General features: G+C 42.0%; 1 protein-coding gene across 2 annotated transcripts in view; it reads left to right on the top strand.

The window, feature by feature from the left end:
* The window catches only part of SOAT1 (sterol O-acyltransferase 1), a 124,603-nt gene that overhangs the window by 89,251 nt on the left and 11,252 nt on the right, over positions 1–24,100 (top strand). For both annotated transcript variants that reach the window (XM_073593071.1, XM_073593070.1), the window contains exons 13-15: positions 1,283–1,381; positions 9,135–9,270; positions 17,284–17,429. In XM_073593071.1, the coding sequence (XP_073449172.1) occupies positions 1,283–1,381; positions 9,135–9,270; positions 17,284–17,429 (381 nt within the window). The remainder of the gene's footprint in view (positions 1–1,282; positions 1,382–9,134; positions 9,271–17,283; positions 17,430–24,100) is intronic.

Here is a 24,100-nt window from a genome sequence, read left to right as displayed (position 1 = left end):
GAGCAGTGGGGGGCTGGGTGAGTGGAAAGGTGAGTATTAGTTGGAGGGGAAAGGGGGGCTTTTCACAGTCACTGTCTTTTGATTGATAAAGTGTCAGTGGGGTTGAGTAACTAAAACTGGAGATGACAAAACCTGTTGAAGCTCTCCATAATAGCCAATCAGCTTCGAACTTCAGTTTGTTCAATAAAGCTTTGACAAAAAATCCTGAAAGCTGATTGGTTGCTATGCAGGGCTGCACCAGATTTTGCACTTTTTTTTTTCAGCACAGCACACAGATGGTTTCCATCTGTGCATCATTGTGTGCTGAAACAAAGCAAGGTTGCAACTTGCCACACTGCAGTTTGTGAATTACTACAGCACATAAATGTGAAGCCAGCTTCAAGGTTTTTAGCCTAAAGTGTATGTAGAAAAAAAAAACATTTAAGTTATCCATACACTTTTTTTAAATCGGTATTTGCAGTTTTCCGTTCCATTTTTACAAAAAGGGACAATTTAATGTGTATTTCCAATTTTGCAGCCAAATTGTTTTAACAAATACTTTACTTTATAGTTGTAATACCATATCATTTACATACCATAATTTAAAAAAAAAATGCTGCTTGCATTTTGCTTGCGTTTTTTCTGAAAACGCCAAGCTGACATTTTCTTCTGCCATGCTGAAGGGTTGATTATATTTTTACTATAAATACCCTCTCTGTGCTGGCAGATTTAATTATCAGTTGTAAACATTGAACACTGCCAGTCCTAACAAAGAGAATGGATAAGGCCAGCTTCTAGATTTTTGTCAGTGAGGGGAAACTCTCTTTTCATATTGTTGAGTAGTTTGCAGTCTGCCTGAAGCCTGCTCCAAACAAATGCCTAGAAAGGTGTGACTGGCAACACGTAACAAACAAACATATAGTGGGGTTTTCCCAAATTTGACCGCAAAAGTGGAAATATACTTCACAGTTTACAAATATTTATTGACATTGCTACAGTTTGATCCTTTAGATTTAGTAAGAATTTTGAAGGTTGTGTTTTATTTGTGTGCATTAGTAACTATTTTAGTAAATTTTTATTGAAAATACAGTTTAATATTTCTATCATGTGTCGTGTACAAAATCAGCAGTACCATCTTTTAATTAGACAAGCTCTGTGCTATGGGGGGTTACCATTTTACTAACTTTTAACATTTCACTTTTAAATATGGTCTAGCCTCCTGAGGATAAAAATGGCTTGGCCTGGAAGTGGAAAGGTTACTATTATAACAATATGTGTGTAAATATCTCCCTCTCTCCTTTAGGACTGGTGGAATTCAACCTCATTTGCCAACTACTACCGAACCTGGAACGTGGTTGTCCATGACTGGCTGTACTATTATGCCTATCGGGACTTTCTCTGGGTAAGAAGTTCACGTGCTTGGTGATTCTGTTGGCATGTTTTAGGGTTCGTGTGTGTTAATAACTTTCAGCGTGACTGCACTTTGGTAATAGCAGGATGATGCCCACTGCAGGCATCATCCCGGCGGTATTGTTTTTAGAGCCAATGGTCGGCATTCTTGTAAAAGCAATCCTAGCAGCTTTCTCGGGCTCTCTGATCCCACCAGTAGACCCGAGCGTCCAGCAGCCGCTTTCGCTGGCTGGCCCTTAGAGGTAATCAGACCAAAAAGGCTCTGATTGCCTCTATGGTATAGGAAACCGGAAGTATTGAGCATTCATCACTTCCGGTTTCCCCGGATGTAAATCGAATCATTGTTAAATAGGGAAAGCATTTGATCACACCGATCTTGGTGTGATCAAATGCTTTTAAGGGAAAGAGAAGACATCTGGGGTCTAATAGAGCACCTGTCACTGCCTATTGCTATCACAGGGGATATTTATATTCCTTGTGATAACAATTAAAAGTGATTAAAAAAAAATAGGATTTTTTTCATACTTACCTGTAAAATCCTTTTCTTTGTGTACATCACGGGACAGAGGGCAACCATAATAATGACTATATGGGTTATATGCCAACAATAGGTGAATGGACACTGGCAGATAGTCAAACAGGATATCTTCCCCTATATAACCCCTCCTACACAGGAATGACCTCAGTTTTGTAGCAAAGCAATGAATATCCCAAAAAAGATGGGAGGGACCTCTGTGTCCCGTGATGTACTCAAAGAAAAGGATTTTACAGGTAAGTACAATGAAAAAATCCTATCTTCTTTATCATACATCACGGGACACAGAGCAACCATAATAATGATTAAAAGAAACAGGTGCGCTAATCTATAAGAATATTCACGGTGCAAAAATACACATGACAAATATTTAAGGGCATAAAGTCCACTCCTACAAAAACAAGTGTATAAAAATATTGGATGAAATGACTCATAAAATGAAAAAAATATTATTTGGTTCATAAAAGGTGTGCATGAAAACATGACAAACCCTTCTACAAAAAGGAACTGAGTGAACCAAATATGTGAAAAATTCTGTGCTCTTCAAGGGAATTGGGTGAACGGAATATAAGGGAACTTCAGTGCTCTTCAAAACACAAAGACTTTAACCACTTCCGGACCGCCCACTGTCATTATACGTCAGTACTTTGAAGGAGGATATCGTTGTTATGGCAGCAGCTAGCTGCTATAACCCTGGTATCCTCTTCCTCAGCGGGCGGTCCGCTACAAGATAAAAGTGGTCTCTGCGGCCGCGAGATCACTTTTATCGGTGGCGGGAGAGGGGGGCCCCCCTCCCGCTGCGATCCGGTGCCCTCCGCCGCTTACCGGAACAGTCGGCAGCAGTGGAGGCGATCGCGTCTGTCTCCTGCCTGGGTATGGAGACGAGTGGGGGGAAGATGGCCCCCACCCGTCTTCATATCACTGCAGGGCGGAATCGATATCAAAACGTCACTTCTGCGCATAGCTCTTAAAGGACCATTTTTTTTTTTTTCATATTTTTAAATGACAAAATTTTATTTCATTTAGACCCCTTTCACACTGGGGCGGTTTGCAGGCGTTATTGCGCTAAAAATAGCGCCTGCAAACCGACCCAAAACAGCCGCTGCTGTTTGTTAAGTGTGAAAGCCTGAGGGCTTTCACACTGAAGCGGTGCGCTGACAGGAGAAGAGAAACTCCTGCCAGCCGCATCTTTGGAGCGGTGTATTCACCGCTCCTTCACCGCTCCTGCCCATTGAAATCAATGGGACAGCGCGTCTACACCGCGGCTATAGCCGCGCTATACGAACGGTTTTAACCCTTTTTCGTCCGCCAGCGGGGGGTTAAAGCCGAATACCGCGGTAAAGCAGCGTTATAAATAGCGCTGTTTTACCACCGACGCCCCCTACCGCCCCAGTGTGAAAGCATCCCTAATGTAAATATGAGATCTGAGGTCTTTTTGACCCCAGATCTCATATTTAAGAGATTCTGTCATGCTTTTTTTTCTATTACAAGGGATGTTTACATTCCTTGTAATAGGAATAAAAGTGACACAATTTTTTTATTTATTTTTTTTTTAAAACCGTGTAAAAATGTAAACAAAAAAAAAAAAAAGGTAAAATAAGAAAAAAACAAAAAAATTTCAAACGCGCCCCATCCTGACAAGCTTGCGTGCAGAAGTGAACGCATATGTAACTAGCGCCCGCATATGGAAACCTTGTTCAAACCACACATGTGAGGTATCGCCGCGATCGGTACAGCGATAGCAATACTTCTAGCCCTAGACCTCCTCTGTAACTTAAAACATGCAGCCTGTAGAATTTTTTTAAATGTGGGTGCAATTTTGAAGCGTAACATGTTGGGTATCAATTTACTCGGCGTAACATTATCTTTCAAAATATAAAAAAAAATTGGGATAACTTTACTGGTGTCTTATTTTTTTTTTTAATCAAAAAACGTGTATTTTTTCCAAAAAGAGTGCGCTTGTAAGACCGCTGCGCAAATACGCTGTGACAAAGTATTGCCACGACCGCCATTTTATTCTCTAGGGTGTTAGAAAAAAAAAGTATAATGTTTGGGGGTTCTAAGTAATTTTCTAGCAAAAAAAAAACTGTTTTTAACTTGTAAACAACAAATCTCAGAAAGAGGCTCGGTCCTTAAGTGGTTAATATCCCATCAGCACATAGGTTCACTTCTTATCAGATAGCAGTAGTTTCAAGCATTGGATAATAATCCCACCATGCTCCAACAGACTGGGCTGTAAAAAGGAACCAAATTCCATATAACAGTGGTATCAGACACTGGACAACAGCGCTGGGACAAGGCCATTTGGTGCCCAGGGTGAAGATGGCAAACTGCGATTTTTTTTTTTTTTTTTTCCCCCCCTGTTTTTAAGAAAGAATGACATTTCAAAACAAGAATGTAGTTAAAACAATGCAAATTCAATTAATTATTACCCACACAATACTGCCCTTTACATATCACCCCAAACACAGTATTGCCCTTTACATATCACCCCACACACAGTATTTCGCCCTTTACACTACCCCAAGCACAGTATTGTCCCTTTACGTATCACCCCACACACAGTATTGCCCCTTTACATATCACCCCACAAACAGTATTGCCCCTTTACGTATCACCCCACACACAGTATTGTCCCTTTACATATCGCCCCCCGCACAGTATTGTCCCTTTTACATATTGCCCCTTTTACATATCACCCCACACACAGTATTGCCCCTTTTACATATCACCCCACACACAGTATTGCCCCTTTACATATCCCCCCACACAGTATTGCCCCTTTACACGACCCCTCCACACAGCACTTACCCCATTCCCCCGCTTCCCATCCTTCACAGTTCCATATATTTGCTCCCTTCACTCTCCTACCTTTCACAGAGCGGAGAGCAGGAGGCGGGAGCCACGGGACAATCCTAAACTGAAGGCACAGCAGCACTGGGCGGGGCACGGGAGCTGCCGGGTTGACTTTTCATATTAGCGAACTGGTGATTGGCTGCTAGGACCGCCTCCTAGCAGCCAATCACCTCCCGATTAACGTGATAGGCAGCTACCGTTCTCCACGCAGTGCTGGTCCCACCCCCAGTGTGGAATTCTCCCGCCGTCCGCTCCTCTCTACTCTGCTAATGATAGCGGAGGAGGCTGGGGACAAAAGCGACGATTAAATGGCGCGGCGGTCCAGAAAGAGTAGCACCGCGGGCCGCCATTTAGTGATGCCCGGCATAGGATTATGATACTCTTATGCCTGCTAACAACCCGCCCCCTCTCACACTCCGCCCAGGGCACCCGCCCCTCTCGCCCACCCCTCGTACCGGCTCTGCTGGACAATGATCCCATCAGGCTCAACCTTGAAGCACTTTGGATTGCCACAGGGCTCTGTTACCAGGGCATTGCACAGCTAAAGATTGGTGGTTGATGGTTCGGAATCTAGAAAGGTTGAATTCTTCCTTTCATGTGTTGGAAGATAATACCACTGATGCTGGTTTCTCCATGCGGTTTGAGGGTGGCTACAGTTCAGTGGACTTGGTCTCTACAGGAGAGTATAATAAATCTGCCCATAAATATCTTAGAGCTTTTGGCCAGTACGCCTTGCACTGGATTATAGTACAAACTAGGACAGCACAAGGGTTCTCTATCGTCCGTGCATATTCCAGGTATAGAATAGTGGCAGGGTGAACTGTGCAGGTGAATCTACTAGATTCCAAGTTCTACAACTTGTTGGGACAGTTTGTGTCCGGGACGAAGGTCCATAGACCTCAAGATTACACAGGCACTGCTTCATGTCGCTGCAAAATCGCACGACTTTCAAGTCGCACAAGTGTGAAAAGGAGCCCAAAACTAAGCTTCTGCAGACCCAATGCATGCTATTCCGGAGAGATAACTCCTTCAAGTGCACTGATGCTCATGTTCTTCCAATTGTGCTTATGCCACATGTATGCAACATCTATGCAAAACATGTGTTTTATTCAAACATGCGTTCTACAAGCTTACAAGCATGTATACTACGCTGCACCTGCCCAACTGCACTTGGCCCCATACTAGTTTTTACTAGTTTAGCACATATGCATGCCATGCAGCCTTTTTCTGCTTCAGATCAGACCAAAAGTAAGCTCCTACAGACCAAATACACATTATTCTGAAGTTTGCATGTATGCACCTGTTCAACTGCACCACCAGGCCCCATACCGGTTTTGTGCCAAATGCATAGTATTCTGGAGTCACAACACTTTAAAGTGCACTGCTAGGGTTGTATCGACTTACAGTTGTACAGGACCCCCAGAATAAGCCGTATGTATGCAGTATATAATGACTTGTCTGGCGAAACATTTCTCCCATAGTAAGTACTCACACGTCATCAGTATCTATGGGCTGCTGTTATTTCTCAAGAGGCCTTGTCCACGTGGCAAACATGGCCGCCCATTCACTTCCTGCCTATATAGAAATGGGCCCCTGCGCCCACTAGTGGCTGGAGGAGAAACAGCAGCCAATAATCCTAATAAGTACATAGAGCATGTTTTAAACAACACACTGCCCCTAGGGGCTACTGAGAGAAGGTCAGATCTTTCGCTTTAAAAAAAAAAAAAAAAAAAAAATGCAAAAATATGCAGATTTACTATTCCTGCTGCAGGACTCTGAGCATAACAAGAGTTCAGTCTTTACCCATCACAGCGGGTAGACCTTCAGGGACTGGGTCCCCCTTAATGTGGGGTCCACTCCCCTGGACCTGTATAGCACCCTGCAGGAAAGCACCTTGGTCAGAACAAACACTGCACAGGGTTCCATTAGGCAGGGTCCAGGGCCGCAAGACTGCATTACAGGCAAACCTTGAGGAAACTTCTCTCCTTCCCATGAGGCTCAGGTACCATCATTTTGGCTGACCGCTTTTTCGAATGGATCCAATTTTGAAGTCCTTGATTCTCAGTAGAACCGTTCCAGAACTTCAAGTATGCTCCAAGAGCACATGTATCACATCAATGACCACCACCTTACAGACACTAGCGAAAAAACGTAGGTACTTCCTCTGTAGGAGGGGTTATATAGGGGAGGACTTCCTGTTTGACTATCTGCCAGTGTCCATTCACCTATAGGTGGCGTATAACCCCTATATTCATTATTATGGTTGTCCCGTGATGTACGATAAAGAAATTGTGACAGTATAAGAAGTTCATCAAAAAGTTTCCACACTTTTTTTTTTTTTTTTTTAAACTCTCTGTGTATGTGTGTGTGTGTGTGTGTGTGTGTGTGTGTGTGTGTGTGTGTGTGTAAACTTTTTAAAGACTCTTATTTAAAAAAAAAATTATAGTAAGAGTTACGTTATCTGTCACCTACGCAACTTTAAAATGTGACATATTTGGTAACTATTTACTCAGCGTAACCTCATCTTGTATATTTTACCAAACAATTTACATTGTATTGTGTTTTTTTGCATTCTAATTCAAAAAAGTGTATTTAAAAAAAAAATATATATATTTTGCATTTGAAAAACCACAAATACCGTGTGACATTTAAAAAATGCAACACCCACCATTTTATTCTGTAGGGCCTCTGCTAGAAAATTACTTGGAAACCCCAAACATTATACATTCTTTTAAAGCAAACAAATACAGATTTTTTTATTATTTTTTTTACATGTAAACAAAAAAGGTCTGGTCTTCAAGTGGTTAATCTTGCCATGTACGCTTTTGAATTTTATGTGTTTGGCTCCTGATAGGGCCTCCCCACCGCTCTAATTTTAACCAATGCAGCAGCAATCAGCAAAAATCAATCAGTGTTCGGCCAGCTTTGGAGCTTAGAGCTGTGTCCTCACTTCTGCTTGTTTTGTTGCCAAGAAGTAAACATCACCTGGTTGAGTTGCGGTGTTCACTGGACCTTTAAAAGGGAGCGTTTATGTTTTAATTAGGAAATGTGTTTTAGCTTGCATTAGTGTTGATGCTTAAAGCCTGTTTGCACATACAGATTGTGGGATACAGAGCTGAGTGCAGCTGGAACATGCTAACCTTGAACGGTGTGATGATTGTGAAACCCATTTTTTCTAATATACAGATAATGTCTTCTACATATTAGAAAAAAAGGTTTCACCGTACCGTACACATTGCAAGGCTACATGATGCAGAAACATTCCATGTGTAGCACAAGTATTTACATAAAAAAAGACTACAGCTCTATTACCAATGTAATTTTTTTTTCAATGCACTCTCCTTTTTTTCCATTGTAGGATACAGGACTGTAGTAAGTCTCAGACATGTGGGGTTATACTGCCATCTACTGGAGGCAGTATAACCTACATGTCCAAAACTTACCACAGCCTTGTGGGCATAAAGAAACCAGATTTTACAGCAAGTATAAAAATCTTTAATGTTTTTTACATTTTTTGTAACACTTGGTTAAAAATGTAAGTGTATATTAACAATATAGTGTCTAACTTTAACTTTAAAGCTATTCAAAAGGTATAACCAGCCTAATTGTATAACAAATATACAGATTTTCATTTATCAGCCAAGCAGTTTGTTTAACTGTGTTTGTCAGGAAGCAAAAAAAAAAGGTTAGGGATTTTTAACCCTTCCCTATTCTCAGAAATTAAAAAAACAAAATTAGCTTTAGATGTACTTTAACTTATCTCAAAAGCTCATGCACATTAGCTTACAAGCTTTCTAGCATTCCCTCCTCTGTTCTTTACCACCTATGGTATGAGTGCTTATTTTCCTTTCTCTTCATTAGGATTCAAAGCATTGCTAAAGTAAAAATGCTGGTTGCCTGGCTGTTGTGTAACTGATCTTCTCTCTTCACAACTTTTGGAGTCACTGACCCAGAACAAGATACTTTACTTGCTGCGTGCTTTTTCCACTTCAGTGGCTCATTCAGTTCTGAAGGCACCTGTTCCCTAGAAAAGGCAGGCAACTAGAATCCTCAAAGAACTTCAGCAGGGCCATCCTGCATGTTTCTCTCCAGGTTTCATTTAAAAGCCAGTTGGAGATCATTCTATTTATTTTTTTGTGACAGTTGGCATTTCTCAATTCTTAATGCTTGGGTCAAGAGATTCTTTTCTTAATACATTTCTTTCTAGGCTTTTATTTTTTTCTATCTTTTGAATATCTATTATTGAATTTACAGAAATAGGCTTAAATTTAAGGAATCTAAAGAATGTCGTTCTTTTCAACATTGCTAATAGTATAATCTAATTGCTGCTGTTTTTCTCTCTTTAAAATTCAAGTTTTTTGGCAGGAGATTCAAAGCTGCAGCCATGTTGTCTGTGTTTACTGTGTCCGCTGTGGTTCATGAATACGCACTGGGGATCTGCTTTGGATTTTTCTATCCTGTTCTTTTCATTCTATTTATGGGCTTTGGCAGTAAGTATCACATGGTAAATATGTAAGACCTGTATGATTATACTCTACTCTATAGAAGCCGTGGTTTTGATACACTGCACTGATGATGGCTAAATAGCCTAAAACCGCTGTACGCACTTTGGAATAAATGGCACTATAATATTAGGCTATTTTTTGCTCTCTACACCAGTGGTTCTGGATCTTGCCAGAGGGGTGACGAACTATGATTTGCATGGGCCCCTACTATCCTGAAATAAGGAGATTTGAGGGGCGGGACTTTGAGTGAAGCACACGGATGCAATAGAAAAATGATTTTTTTATTTGAGTCAATTCATAGAACAAAGGTTGGGGGTATACAATTCATTATATCATGTATATCAATACTTAAAGGTCAATCATCACACATAAATACATTGTTCAACCAGAGTTTAAAACAGTATTTTACAAATATACTGGTCACGTAATAACATGATTACCGTAATTGCATTGTAGAAAATACTCATAAAAATAGCTAGCGCATTAAAGCGTCATTAGAAATACTAGTTAAGGTAAGATAAGTAGGAAAAAATAATATAAAAAAATATATCTTGACTCTATTAGGAGATATAAGGCAGTATTATACAGTTGCACAGGTCACATAAGTACGTGATTAATTGCAGTGTAAATAATACTAAAAATGGAAATATGATGCATTAAAGCATCACTGGAGAATAAAAGAGAAAAAAAGCTGGGTAAAGAGGAACGGCCATAGTGAATTCATGAATATGTTGTATGTTTATAACGGTAGATGTTGTATGTTTATAACGGTAGTTGTTAGCTCTACGCGTTTCTGGACCTTAAAGTCACTCGTCAGGAGCAAGACCGCAATAATCATCTAGAAATGAGATGTAGAAATGAAATAAGAAAAATGTATCCTGTAAGGTTTGGGATATGTGCTACAATGAGACATGTGAATACCTTATGTTTTAAAGTGGTAGTAGCCACTAAAATAAAAACAAAGTGGGTCCCCCTGCAGGGTTAGTATAATGTACTATTACGGTGAGGAGAAAAAAGTATTTGATCCCCTGCTGATTTTGTACGTTTGCCCACTGACCAAGAAATGATCAGGCTATAATTTGAATGGTAGATTTTTTTTTTTTTTTTTAACAGCGAGAGACAGAATAATAACAAACATCCAGAAAAACGCATTTCAAAAAGGTTATAAATTGATTTGCATTTTAGTGAGTGAAATAAGTAATTGTGATTCCCTATCGGCAAGATTTCTGGGAGAGGTGGAGGGCACGGGGGCAGCGGAGAGCACTGGGGGGGCTGGAGAGCATGGGGGGGCTGGAGAGCACTGTGGGGGGCAGCACGATAGAAGGTGGGGGTGGCTGCATATAGAAGAATCATTCTCTCCATCTTCCTCCCGTAGTCTCTGAAAGCCTGCGAGAGGGAGAGGAGCAGAAGCAGGCATTCAGAGAATGAGTCTTCTATATGCAGCCACCCCCACCGCTCCTCCTATCCAGGTTACAGGGTGACGCACTCATGTTCTCTCTGATCCGGCTCCATGTTGTCTGCAGCAGGTGTCTCCTCTGGCTCCTCCCCTTTGTGGCCACGCCCCCTGGCACAGATGGCTGGACTACACTGGTGGCCGTGGAGAGACCGAAGGTGTCTCTAGCTCCTCCTCCTTCGGTTTTCCATTCCCCTGGCGCCGATGGCTGAGCTGGTGGCCGCGGAGAGCTCAAAGAGCAGCCCAGCTGCCTTGGGCCCCACAAGAACATGCGGCCCCGTTTGCCCTATGGCCAGTACGGGCCTAGGGACAAGATTGTAGACCTACACAAGGCTAGAATGAGCTACAAGACCATCGCCAAACAGCTTGGTGAGAGGGTGACAACAGTTGGTGAGATTATTCGCAAATGGAAAACACATAACTGTCCATGTCCCTCGGTCTGGGGCTCCATGCAAGATCTCACCTTTTGGAGTTTTAATGACCATGACAATGGTGAGGAATCGGCCCAGAACCCAGATCTCAAGGCCGCTGGGATCATAGTCGAAAAGAAATTTTTTTTTTAACACACTACACTATGAAGGACTGAAATCCTGCAGCACCCGCAAGGTCCCCCTGCTCAAGTAAGCACATGTACAGGCCCGTCTGAAGTTGGCTAATGAACATCTGAATGATTCAGAGGAGAACTGGGTGAAAGTGTTGTGGTCAGATGAGACCAAAATCATGCTCTTTGGCATCAACTTAACTCGCCGTGTTTGGAGGAGGAGGAATGCTGCCTATGATCCCAAGAACACCATCCCCACCGTCAAACATAGTGGTGGAAACATGCTTTTGGGGGGGCTTTAGACAGGGTCATGTACCGTCAAATCTTGGGTGAGAACCTCCTTCCATCAGCCAGGGCATTGAAAATGGCTCATGGATGGGTATTCAGCATGACAATGACCCAAAAAACACGGCCAAGGCAACAAAGGAGTGGCGCAAGAAGAAGCACATTAAGGTCCTAGCCAGTCTCCAGACCTTAATCCCTTAGAAAATATGTGGAGGGAGCTGAAGGTTTGAGTTACCAAACGTCAGCCTCGAAACATTAATGACTTAGGATCTGCAAAGAGGAGCGGGACAAAATCCCTCCTGAGATGTGTGCAAACCTGGTGGCCAACTACAAGAAACAGAGCATTTTGTTTCTCCTGCGCTTGTGCGGATAGGTCTTGTTAAAACTCGTAGTATTTTCATATAGATATTAATATATAATCAATCGTACATGCATGTCCCCATTGTCTCGCTGCCTTGGCCGACCGGGGAAAGTCCAGAATGCTAAACTAAAAGAAGAAAGAGACGGCGCGTGGCCTGATGCATGAGTACTTTTAAAACGTTTATTAAAACAAACTGGTGTGTACAGAAAATAAAATACTACGCATTCATAAGAGTGGGTGAGCTACAATGTAAGTACCCCCTAGTCAACTGAGTTAACCGCTTCAGCCCCGGAAGATTTTACCCCCTTCCTGACCAGAGCACTTTTTGCGATTCAGCACTGCGTCGCTTTAACTGACAATTGCGCTGTCACGCAGCGTTGCACCCAAACAAAAAGAGAGCTTTCTTTTGGTGGTATTTGATCACCTCTGCGGTTTTTATTTTTTGTGCTATAAACAAAAAAAAAAGCGTCAATTTTGAAAAAAACGCAATATTTTTCACTTTTTTCTATAATAAATATCCCCCAAAAATATATAAAAAAAAAAACATTTTTTTCCCCTCAGTTTACACCGATATGTATTCTTCTACATATTTTTGGTAAAAAAAAAATGCAATAAGCGTATATTGATTGGTTTGCGCAAAAGTTATAGCGTCTACAAAATAGGGGATAATTTTATAGCATTTGTATGCTTTTTTTTTTTTTTTTTTTTTTTTACTAGTAATGGCAGCGATCGGCGATTTTTTTTTTTTTTTTTTTTTTTTTTTTTTTTTTTTTTTTTTTTTTTTTTTTTACATTTTTATCGGGACTGCGACATTATGTCAGACAATTTTGACACCTTTTTAGGACCATTGGCATTTATACAGCGATCAGTGCTAAAAAAATGCATTGATTACTGTACTGTAAAAATGTCACTGGCAGGGAAGGGGTTAACACTAGGGGGCGATCAAGGGGTTAATTGTGTTCCCTAGTGTGTGTTCTAACTGAAGGGGGGGGGCGGCGACTGTGTAGGGGAGTTGACAGATCGCTGTTCATACTCTGTATGAACAGACAATCTGTCTCTTCTTCCCTCAGAGAGCCGGAAACTGTGTGTTTACACACACCCAATCCTGGTTCTCGGTGTACCCCGAGCGATCGCGGGAGCCCGGCGGTGGTCGCGACCGGCGGGCACTCGCATCAACTCCATGGGTGAGCAGGGGGCGTGCGCACGCCCCTAGTGGCCACATGGCAAAACGACGTTGCATAACGCTGTTTCGCCCAGCCGTGCCGTTCTGCCGCAGTACAGCTGCGGTGGCTGGTCGGCAAGTGGTTAAATATAAAATTTTTAAAAAATGGTGCCCATGTACGGGATAAAAATTGAACAATTGGCTAACGCGTTTCAAGGGTTTTCCTCTTCCTCAGAGCCTTGATTTACCAGGTCTGGTCTATAGCTTTAAAATGTAGAGGACTGGATGTGTGCTACAAAAACTGGACAGGTGGTCCACTCAAATGCGTGGACTCTCCTTCACTGTAGGTCAGTTCCCTCTACATCCCAGCTCTCTACATTGAATAAACGCCGGACAGATATCAATAGATAGAATTGCGGACTCTTATTTCAAACCTTAAGAGACCTATATCAGATAATGGGTATGCATACATAGTGTATATAATCACTAGAGCAGTGCCCATATAGTTAGGCGGAAAGTGTGTGTAGCTAGGGAAAGTGTTAGTATATTATTTATTGTTCACATACATTGTTGCTAACATAAAAACCTCCCCTTAAAGCGGGGTTACACCCAAATTTTGAACAATATCTGTATGTATTCTCTTCCTTGCCTAGATGCTGACATGCCGTTTAAAAAAATTTAAATCGCCGTAATTACCTTTTTATTTTTCTATTCTTCTTTGCACTTCCTGGTTCTCCTCCCGTGGGAGTAGGCGTGTTTCTAGCCTCTCCCAGACTCCTGGGAGCTAGTCTCAGGCTTCCCAGGATGCCACTGAGCATGTGCGGGAACGAGCGGTGAATGCTGGGAGCACAGCATTCCCCACATCCAGGAAATAAATGCTTGTGGGCTTCAAATGCCCCCAATGAAGATGGAAACCTCCTGCAGTGAATAATATAAGTTATTCTTTCCGACGAAATCTGACGCAGGCGGACATATTACACACAATATGTGAGTATGTAATGCTGACAAGAAAAGTTTGTGAATGAACTCAAAAAAAAAAAAAAACAATAGATAGGTGGACATCCGCTTTAAATAAAATGATACATGAATGTCTATACACAAGTGCATATAGATAACACACACACACACACACACACACACACACACACACACACACACACACACACACACACACACGCAGATGGAATTATCTATAGAGACACACAGATGCATACACCGGATAGCATTGGAAGGTTAAATTGTATACTCATTGCATTAGAAATTGAAAAATAAATCATATACATCTACATATATAAGTTCAAGTGCGAATAGAATTAAAGATGACACAATGCAAACAAATGAATATAGATGCATGGGGGAATGAAAATGGGAATAGAAATGGAGGTGGTAGTGGCATTGCCGACCTGACTCGCTATGTGCTGTAGTGCTGCAATGTCACTGGGATTAACAAACCATAGCAAACATTCTTCAAGACGATGTAAATGTGACATAAATGATACGCTAACTCCAGGTATATTGAGCTAATGGGGATTCATAGTACTAGAAATACTGGTGTATAAGAGGTATGTGTAGAGGGTTTTTTTTTTTTTTGTGTGTGTGTATCGACGGATCTGACCTACCTCAGCACCGTGAAGGGGTAAAGGGGTTAGATCGTCCGTCTGTCTTGGAGACCTATGGATGAACCTAATGTATTGAGCGAAGTTCCATGAGGTAGGACTTGGCTAGATGGTACTAGGTTATGTAGATTACATTGAATTAAATTAAAATCGACAGACTCTGTGTCAGGGAATGTCGAAGAATGGCCAAATAGGTTAATTCAATTTAGGTTTAATTCAATCTAATCTACATAACCTAGTACCATCTAGCCAAGTCCTACCTCATGGAACTTCGCTCAATACATTATGTTGCATTCATAGGTCTCCAAGACAGAGGGACGATCTAACCCAGGGATCCTCAAACTACGGCCCTCCAGCTGTTGCAGAACTACACATCCCATGAGGCATTGTAAAACTCTGACATTCACAGACATGCCTAGGCATGATGGGAATTGTAGTTTCTGAACACCTGGAGGGCCGCAGTTTGAAGACCCCTGATCTAACCCCTTTACCCCTTCACGGTGCTGAGGTAGGTCAGATCCATCGATGCACACAAAAAAAAAAAAAAAAAACTCTCTACACATACCTCTTATACACCAGTACTTCTAGTACTATGAATCCCCATTAGCTTAATATACCTGGAGTTATCATTTATGTCACATTTACCTCGTCTTTAACAATGTTTGCTATGGTTTGTTAATCCCAGTGACATTGCAGCACTACAGCACATAGCGAGTCAGGTCGGCAATGCCACTACCACCTCCATTTCTATTCCCATTTTCATTCCCCCATGCATCTATATTCATTTGTTTGCATTGTGTCATCTTTAATTCTATTCGCACTTGAACTTATATATGTAGATGTATATGATTTATTTTTCAATTTTTAATGCAATGAGTATACAATTTAACCTTCCAACGCTATCCGGTGTATGCATCTATGCGTCTACATAGATAATTCTATCTGCATATATGTGTGTGTGTGTGTGTGTGTGTGTGTATCTATATGCACTTGTGTATAGACATTCATGTATCATTTTATGTAAGGGGACATTTTCAGTAGTCCAGCTATAGTGGTTTATGTTAGCAACAATGTATGTGAACATTCGATAATAGACTAACACTTTCCACCTAACTATATGTGGCACTGCTCTTTTTATTATATATAACACTATGTATGCTTACCCATTATCTGATATAGATCTCTTAAAGTTTGAAAAAAGAGTCCGCAATTCTGTCTATTGATATCTGTCCGGTGTTTGTTCAAAGTAGAGAGCTGGGACGTAGAGGGAACTGACCTACAGTGAAGGAGAGTCCACGCATTTGAGTGGACCACCTGTCCAGTTTTTGTACCACACATCCAGTCCTCTACATTTTAAAGATACAGACCAGACCTGGTATATCAAGGTTCTGAGGAAGAGCAAAACCCTCGAAACCCGTTAGCAGATTGTCCAATTTTTATCCTGTATATGGGCACCATTTTTTATTTTATTTTTAACTCAGTTGACTAGAGGGTACTTACATTGTAGCTCACCCACTCTTATGAATACGTCATATTTTTTTTATTTTCTGTACACACCAGTTTGTTTTAATAAACGTTTTAAAAGTACTCACATATCGGGCCATGCGCCGTCTTTCTTCTTTTAGTTCAACTACAAGAAACATCTGACTTCTGTGATTGCCAACAAGGGTTTTGCCACCAAGTACTAAGTCATATTTTGGGAAAGGGTCAAATACTTATTTCACTCATTAAAATGCAAATCAATTTATAACTTTTTTTGAAATGCATTTTTTCGGGATTTGTTTTGTTGTTCTGTCTCACTGTTAAAATAAACCTACCAATAAATTTATAGACTGATCATTTCTTTGTCAGTGGGCAAACGTACAAAATCAGCAGGGGATCAAATACTTTTTCCCCCTTACTGTATGCACCGCATATTAGCACATTATGACAGACTTACCTGTAAAGTGGATCCCTCGAGCGCAACTCTATCACAGATCCCCGGCGCTGCCATCTTCACCCTGCAAAGCTAAGCGCTGATCCCTGCCGTGCAGGTGGCTGGCTGGTTCATGTCTGCTCCGCTTATGCAGAGCCCTCTTCTATGGATGGGCGGATGTAAACAGAACATTTTCAGATGTAACAGATCCACATCCATCTCTTTTTAGCTTATCGGATGTTGGCGGGTATCAATAGACACATGTCTGTTGACCCCCACTGCTCCATAGAGGAGACTGGAGGGTTCGATCGGGTCTGCCTGAAAAACTGTCCACCCGTGTGAAAGAACCCCTAATGGGCTATTATTCGCTACATATAAGGTCTGTTTCCTGTTCTAAACAGTCTATTGTTCATAATAAGAGAATCTTTTATGCTATGCCACTTACCTTTGCAAGTATGAAAAACAGCACATTCTTCTAAAACTAATAGTGTTGCTTGAATCAAGTGGTTGCACAGTGCAGGAATAGAAAACAAAAGGTAAAAAGAATTGTCCTATAAAATTATCAGTCTGGTCAAATGTTTTTTTATTTGATTCTATTTTTTTCACAACTACTTCTGAGTTCCAGGATACATTATTTTTAAATCATGCCCTTTCTTTAATTGCAGTGATTTTTAACTTCATCCTTCATGATCGTCGGAAAGGTCCCATCTGGAATGTGGTCATGTGGACGTCTCTGTTCCTGGGTCAGGGTGTTCTCCTATGTCTTTATTCCCAGGAGTGGTATGCCCAGAAACACTGCCCCATCAGCAATGTGAGTGTGTACAAGTAGTTATATTAGTCAATTCAAGAAAAACTTCTTGGCCCATAGAATATTTTGTTGCCGATACAGATTTTTACAGGTGTTTATCATAAAGCAGAGCAAAAGAAGACTATAAAATGGAGAATCGTATTGCCATGAATGCAATGCTAATAGCTTTTTCAATAAGTGATGATGTTATAAAGCATTTTTCTGTGTAACGTTTATTATTATTATTATTATTATTATTATTAATGTAGATGAGGCAGGCTTGGTTGATTACATGTGCAGGCTTGACTTCCTACTTTGTAGTACTGCACACTAGCTGCACTTTACTGACTAGCTCTGTAGGTCTGGTCTGACCCTATAAAAATGAACTGCAAGACTAATTCAAGTGGAACTAAAGTCCTGCTTGTCAAACTGCAGGCAGGCTGTTTATTGCAGAAGACACCCTAAACCTACCTGCCTCCTCGCAGTTGTCTTTGGAATGTACACTGAGATGTACAAACCCAGCTCAGTTTACATTCCAGCACTGCTCCTATGTGCTGGGGGACTGCACTTGTGTGCATGCGCAGGAGTGAAGCCATCCCACACTGGCCAATGAAAACAGCCAAAGACTGACACAGGGCAGAAGATGCTGACTTTGGTGAGGGACATGCACCATTCAAGAAAAGGCACGTTTAGCTCCACTTTAAAACAAAAATGTTATGAATTGCATCTCATCAATTTCTAGACGTGGTGGCTGCTTTCGTTTTCTTTTTTTTTTTCTTTTTTTTATGCTTTTTTTTTTTTTTTTTTTTTTTTGTCTGGTGATCCTGCCAGTAGGTCTGTTAGTTTTCAACTTTGTTAACCAACCAATCTGTACAGAAAAAGTAGCAGAGGGGTGAGACAAACCATTAAACACAGACAAGAGGGGGCTTACAATGGTCAGCTTTTATTCTTTCATATAAAAACTTTTATCATGAAATGGGGAAAGAAAACATTTGATATAACTAGTTATAAAGAGTTAGTTGGAGTTCAGCTTCAACTAGTTAGTCAAGTCCATCGAAGTCTACTAGTCTAACACTACCCTCTTCCAGTGGTGTTGCGTCCATTAGGGGAGCTCTGGCGCCACCCCCTCTCTTCAGCCACCCGCTCTGTACTATGGATTGATTTATGCTATCCATGGCCGCTGTAGCCACCCCCTATTCATGCGTCCGGCCCCTGTTCGGGTTCCGGGCCTCTGAATTACAGTTGGGGGGGGGGGGGGGGGTTAAGCACCTGACAGAACCGCCTCTCGGCCAATCAGGAGGCCGGATTTAATACCGGGGCACCTGATTGGCTGAAGGTAGAGGCGATCCCATTGGCTGCCGTATAGAACAGGAAGAAGACACGCACAGAGAAGTCATGCATCCATCACCGAGCTACACGTCCTACAGCTTACCGCCTGTCCCGCTGCCTGACCAACCACCACGATGGGGTAAGTGCCGCGCAGACAGCGGGGGGGGGGGCACAGTGGCTGCATATTATGGGCACAAAGGCTGCAATTGATGGAGCACAGTTGACTGCATTTTGCGGGGCACAGTGGCTGCATATTATGGTCATGGAGCACAGTTGACTGCATTTGCGGGGCACAGTGGCTGCATATTATGGTCACAGAGCCTACAATTGATGGGGCACAGTTGGCTGCATATGATGGGAACAGAGGCTGCAATTGTTTTTTGTTTCAGTATTTTTCTGAATTTTTCAGTTCGTTTGAGCCTCCCCCAAAGATGTTGGGCACCAGCCGCCACTGCCCTCTTCCCAGACTGACAATGTTGCTGTCCAGAGGTATCTGCTTTACTCATCTGGAATACAGACACCCTAAGACAGGGTGTGTTACTGGCTAGATCAGCAGGTGAAATAAAGGGAAAAAAGCCTAAAAGAAAATAAATTCAACTACCACAACAAAGGATTGATAAGCTGCAATATTATTATATTACATTTTTTTGTTTTTTTTGTTTTTGGGTTTAATACTGCTTTAAGCTTATAAGTGGAGTCTATGCATATGCTGAATAAATGCTCTAATCATGATCAACTGTGCTCAGTCAGACAAAACTGCTAGTGTGTATGCAAGGTGAAATACAAAATAAAAAAAGCATTTTTATTCTTTTATATGTACCTTTTGTTTGTAACCATTTTGGTGTGGTTACATGCATCAGTCTCCTGTGGTTTTAGACCCCATTCACACGGGGACGACTTGTCGGGCGACCTAGTCGCCTGACAAGTCGCCTCCCGTTCTGTACTATGGAGCCGTTCTAAGGGGAGCGACGCAAGTCGCTCCGACTTAGAAAAAGGTTCCTGTACGACTTAGGGGGCGACTTGGGGCGACTTGCATAGACTTCTATGCAGAAGTCGTTTTGCAAGTCGCCCGGGCAGTCGTTTGCAGGTCGCCTCGCTGAGGCGACCTGCAAGTCGTGTTGCCCCTGTGTGAATGGGGTCTTAGGGTACATTTGAAAGACACAAATAAATAAAACTCCATTCTGTATTCATGAAAATATAAATAGATTTTTTTTATTTTTTTGCTGCAAGCAGTGCAAGTACCCGGGCTTGTCAGTATCGTGCAGTTCATATACAGCAGGACTCAAACAGGGGAAAGCCAGTCAGTTGTAGTTCAGTGCAAGGAACATGAAAGGAAAGAGTGAAAATGAGATGAGCTAATCAGTGTCTTGCTTCTCCTTTCACTGTCCAGTCAGTGGCGAGGGGGGGGGGGGCTGTGAGGGTTACTTAAAGTGGACCTTCTGTCTTTTTTTTTTTTCATCTTCCCATCTTCAACTATTAAATCTTCTGCCCTTGTTTTAACTTTAGATAAAACATTATTTTTCTGCCAGTAAATACCTTATACAGCCCACTTCCTATTTCTTGTCTAGTCATTAGCCTAGGCTTATGACGACTTGCACAACTCTCACTCTGAGAGTTTGCCAGGAAGGGAGGAGTCCTAAAAGGGCCAATGAGGGCTGCAGAGCTGGAGGTGTGCCTCTGTGTGTCTGTGTAAATCCAAGAAGTGAACAGGCAGCAGCTTCAGCTGCCCATGGTTAAAATGGTTGCAGCCATACTGATTGGAGGAGATTTTTTTCAGCATATTTGGCAAGTACAGAATCACAGTGTATATAAAATAATATACAAAGTGGAGGGAAGCTTCAAAATGGTAAAGATGGTTTTTATTACCAATTATGTGAACGGACTGCAGTTCCTCTTTAATGCAGCAAAGAAAAAGCAAGTCTTAATCCCACCTACCAATATGTATTTCAGCTGTGTATTTAGTGGTGTGCCTGGAGCTTTAACAGAAAATTCCATGGAGTACACCATGTGTTCTTGAAGGATATGTAAAGGTTTGTTTTAAAAAACAAAAAAACAAACATGTCATACTTACCTCCAATGCGCAGAGTGGCCCCAATCTTCTTCTGAGGTCCATCAGCGGCGCTCCTGGCTCCTCCTCCTCTTCTTGAGTGCCCCGTTGGAGAGCCCGCACTCCCTGCAGGCACGCTCCCGTATCCTGCTGCGTCCATTGACACAGACAGCAGGACTCGGCCCCGCCCCCCCAGCTCCCGCGTCATTGGACTTGATTGACAGCAGCGGGAGCCAATTGTTCCTGCTGCTATCAATCTATCCAATGAGGACGCGAGACACCGGCTGGAGCTGGTGTGGTTTGTTATCGTCGCTGGAAAGACCGGGCTCAGGCAAGTAAAAGGGGCGCTCTGAAGGGGGCTCTGCTGCACTACAAAAGGTTTTTCACCTTACTACATAGAATGCAGTAAGGTGAAAATCATCGAGGGTTTACAACCCTTTTAAAGTGGAACTTTAGTTAGAAAATTAAAGTGATTGTGAACGATCACCTTGTAAAACAACTCATTCAATTTAACCACTTGCTTACTGGGCACTTAAACCCCCCTCCTGCCCAGACCATTTTTCAGCTTTCAGCGCTGTTGCACTTTGAATGACAACTGCACGGTCCTACAACACTGTACCCATATGAAATTTTTATCATTTTTTTCCCACAAATAGAGCTTTCTTTTGGTGGTATTTAATCACAGCTGGGATTTTTAATTTTTTGCTAAACAAACAAAAAAAGATGGAAAATTTTGAAAAAAAAAAAATCATGTTTCATAGTTTGTTATAAAATTTTGCAAACAGGTAATTTTTCTCCTTCATTGATATGCGCTGATGAGGCGGCACTGGTGGGCACTGATAGGCTGCACTGATGGGCACAGATAGGCACAGTTAAGGCGACACTGATAGGCACAGTTAAGGCAGCACTGATGGGGACAGATAAGGCGGTACTGATGGGCGCTGATGGGTGGCACGGATAGGTGGCACTGATGGACACTGATAGGTACCACTATTGGGGGGCACTGATGGGCGGCACTTATGGGCACTGATGGGCGGCACTGATAGGGGGCACTGATGGGCACTGATAGGTGACACTGATGGGCACTGATAGGTGACACTGATGGGCGCTGATGTGGGCGCTGATGGGTGGCACTGTGGGCACTGATGGGTGACGCTGGTGGGCACTGGTAGGCGGCACTGCTGCCTATTGCCAGGTGTCACTGGCAAGGGGCAGATGATCGCCGTGATCGGGACTGATGTCCCTCTCACGGCCACTGGTGAACAGCTTTTTTTTTTTTTTTTTTTTTTTTTTCCTCCTCGCGCTGTCAGTGCGTGGAGAAAAAATAGTCGATTACCGGCTCTGTTTACATCACATGATCAGCTGTCATCTCATAGACTCGCTGATCGCCGAGCGCGCCGCATTCCCGGCAATGTAGGTCCGCGCTGTTGCCGTCATTTGGCAATAGCGCAGATCTGAAGCAGTTAAAATAGAAATGAAACGCAAAACATTTGTGTGTACATATAATTTAAAAAATAAAAGGGAAAGTGATCACATTCTGTGCTCCTTCTGTTCTCAGCTGCATAAGAGCTGGGGGAAGAGAAGCAGCAGAACTCTGAGCTTCCAAGTGGATGGCTGTGCAGCAGGGAAGTGTCAGGACAAGTCTGATCATTGCAGAAGAGCAGCCTGAGTTCCCAGCATAGCTAGAGAACTGACCATGGTGTATTCTGCTTAGTGTGGTCAGTTTTTAATAGGAAAGCAGAGGAACTGGCAGGAACGCCAGGGATTTCACACAAAGGAAGCATAACACAGAGAACAGGATACTTTCTCATAGAAGTACATGGTACAGCAGGCACAGGCACATATCAGAAATATGAAGTGTTGGGGTAACAAATGCTTTAAAGTGTTACTAAACCCAGGACCCTGTATTCACTATATCTGGTCTCCCACAGTACACAGGACCTGGAAATGCAATTATTTTAGTAATGATAAACTGCTAAATACATTTTCTCATCAACCGCATATAGCAGTCTTATGACTTCTATCAGTGTCTGGTTAAAGCTTGTAGGAGGCGTTTTCATTCTGCTCTAACTGTCCTTTGAGGCTGTCGACACTGTCCAGACAATCGCATGCACTCTCCCAAGAAAAAAAAAAACTCTAGCAATACACAACAAACTGAGCATGTGCAGAGTGACTCCAAAGTCTGTCTTATCAGGAGATTGGGGACAATGGAAGAAGGAGAGGCTCGGAGAAGACAAGAACAGCTTTTTTAAACAATGTGCAGGATTAACCCCTTAGGTTCCACAGTGAGTATACTTGGGTATACTTTACTGCACATACAGACTGATTTTTAAGGTTGTGGCTCTAGTTCTACTTTAAATCATGCTAGATCACTGCAGGCTGGCCCATTTTGCAGGTATAGCTATGTAAAACTTTAAAAATAAGTGCTTATACTGTTTAAAAACCAGTAATACAGTGTCTTACCCTTCTATGCACATGCTCAGTTGCTTTCTATTTTTAGGCACTTCTGAATTAATAGAGGCCAATCTGCTGTCAGCCTTAAAGCGGAGTTAAACCCTATTCTTTACAGTCAAGGAAGCTGCTTCTGTTTGATCTGCAACTGTCATGGTGCTGCACATGTAATCAGTTAAGCCCTATACACACGATCAGAAAATCATACGAAAAATACAGATTTGGGAGCGATCGTACGATAATCTGAAACGTTAGTACAGAGCTTTCGAGAGCCGATCAGGATAGTTCATCCAAAAAATTTTCGTTCGAAAAAATGCAATACAAATACACTACAACACATGACATCACTTCTGAATTTTTATTATATCGTACGAGAATTTTTGTGACTTTAGTAAACTCTTCAGGTTCAATCAGAGATTAGCTTGCAAAAAAAAAAACTGACGATCATCCATCCGATAACCTTATTGTGTATACCAGGCATTATGTCACCAACCATTTGATAGTTTGACAGTTTGGTTGAGGACACTAGCAAATGTGACAGTTGGCAATCCTGGGATTCCAGAAATGTAACTTTTTTTTTGTTAAATCGATGAGCTTAGTTCTGCTTTAAGATTTACTGCTGTTTAGGGGCTCTGGGCTTCAGAAAAATGTTAGCCTCCAGCAAGAAGAACGAGGAACAATGCTTGAGGCAATTTTACAGCACACACTGATTTTGGTAGCAGAAATATTAAGGTGGAATGTATATACCTTGCTAAATGAACATTTTTTTTTTTTTTTATCAAGTTGTTATTGGTAAAGTTCCACTTTAATCTTTAGTTAAACCCTCACTATTAGTTGAAAGCTTGTTAAAGCTGCCTAGCACATTGTA

Source organism: Aquarana catesbeiana, linkage group LG07 (assembly GCF_042186555.1).
Source record: "Aquarana catesbeiana isolate 2022-GZ linkage group LG07, ASM4218655v1, whole genome shotgun sequence".
NCBI lineage: Eukaryota > Metazoa > Chordata > Amphibia > Anura > Ranidae > Aquarana > Aquarana catesbeiana.
This window is presented reverse-complemented; position numbering and strand designations above follow the sequence as displayed.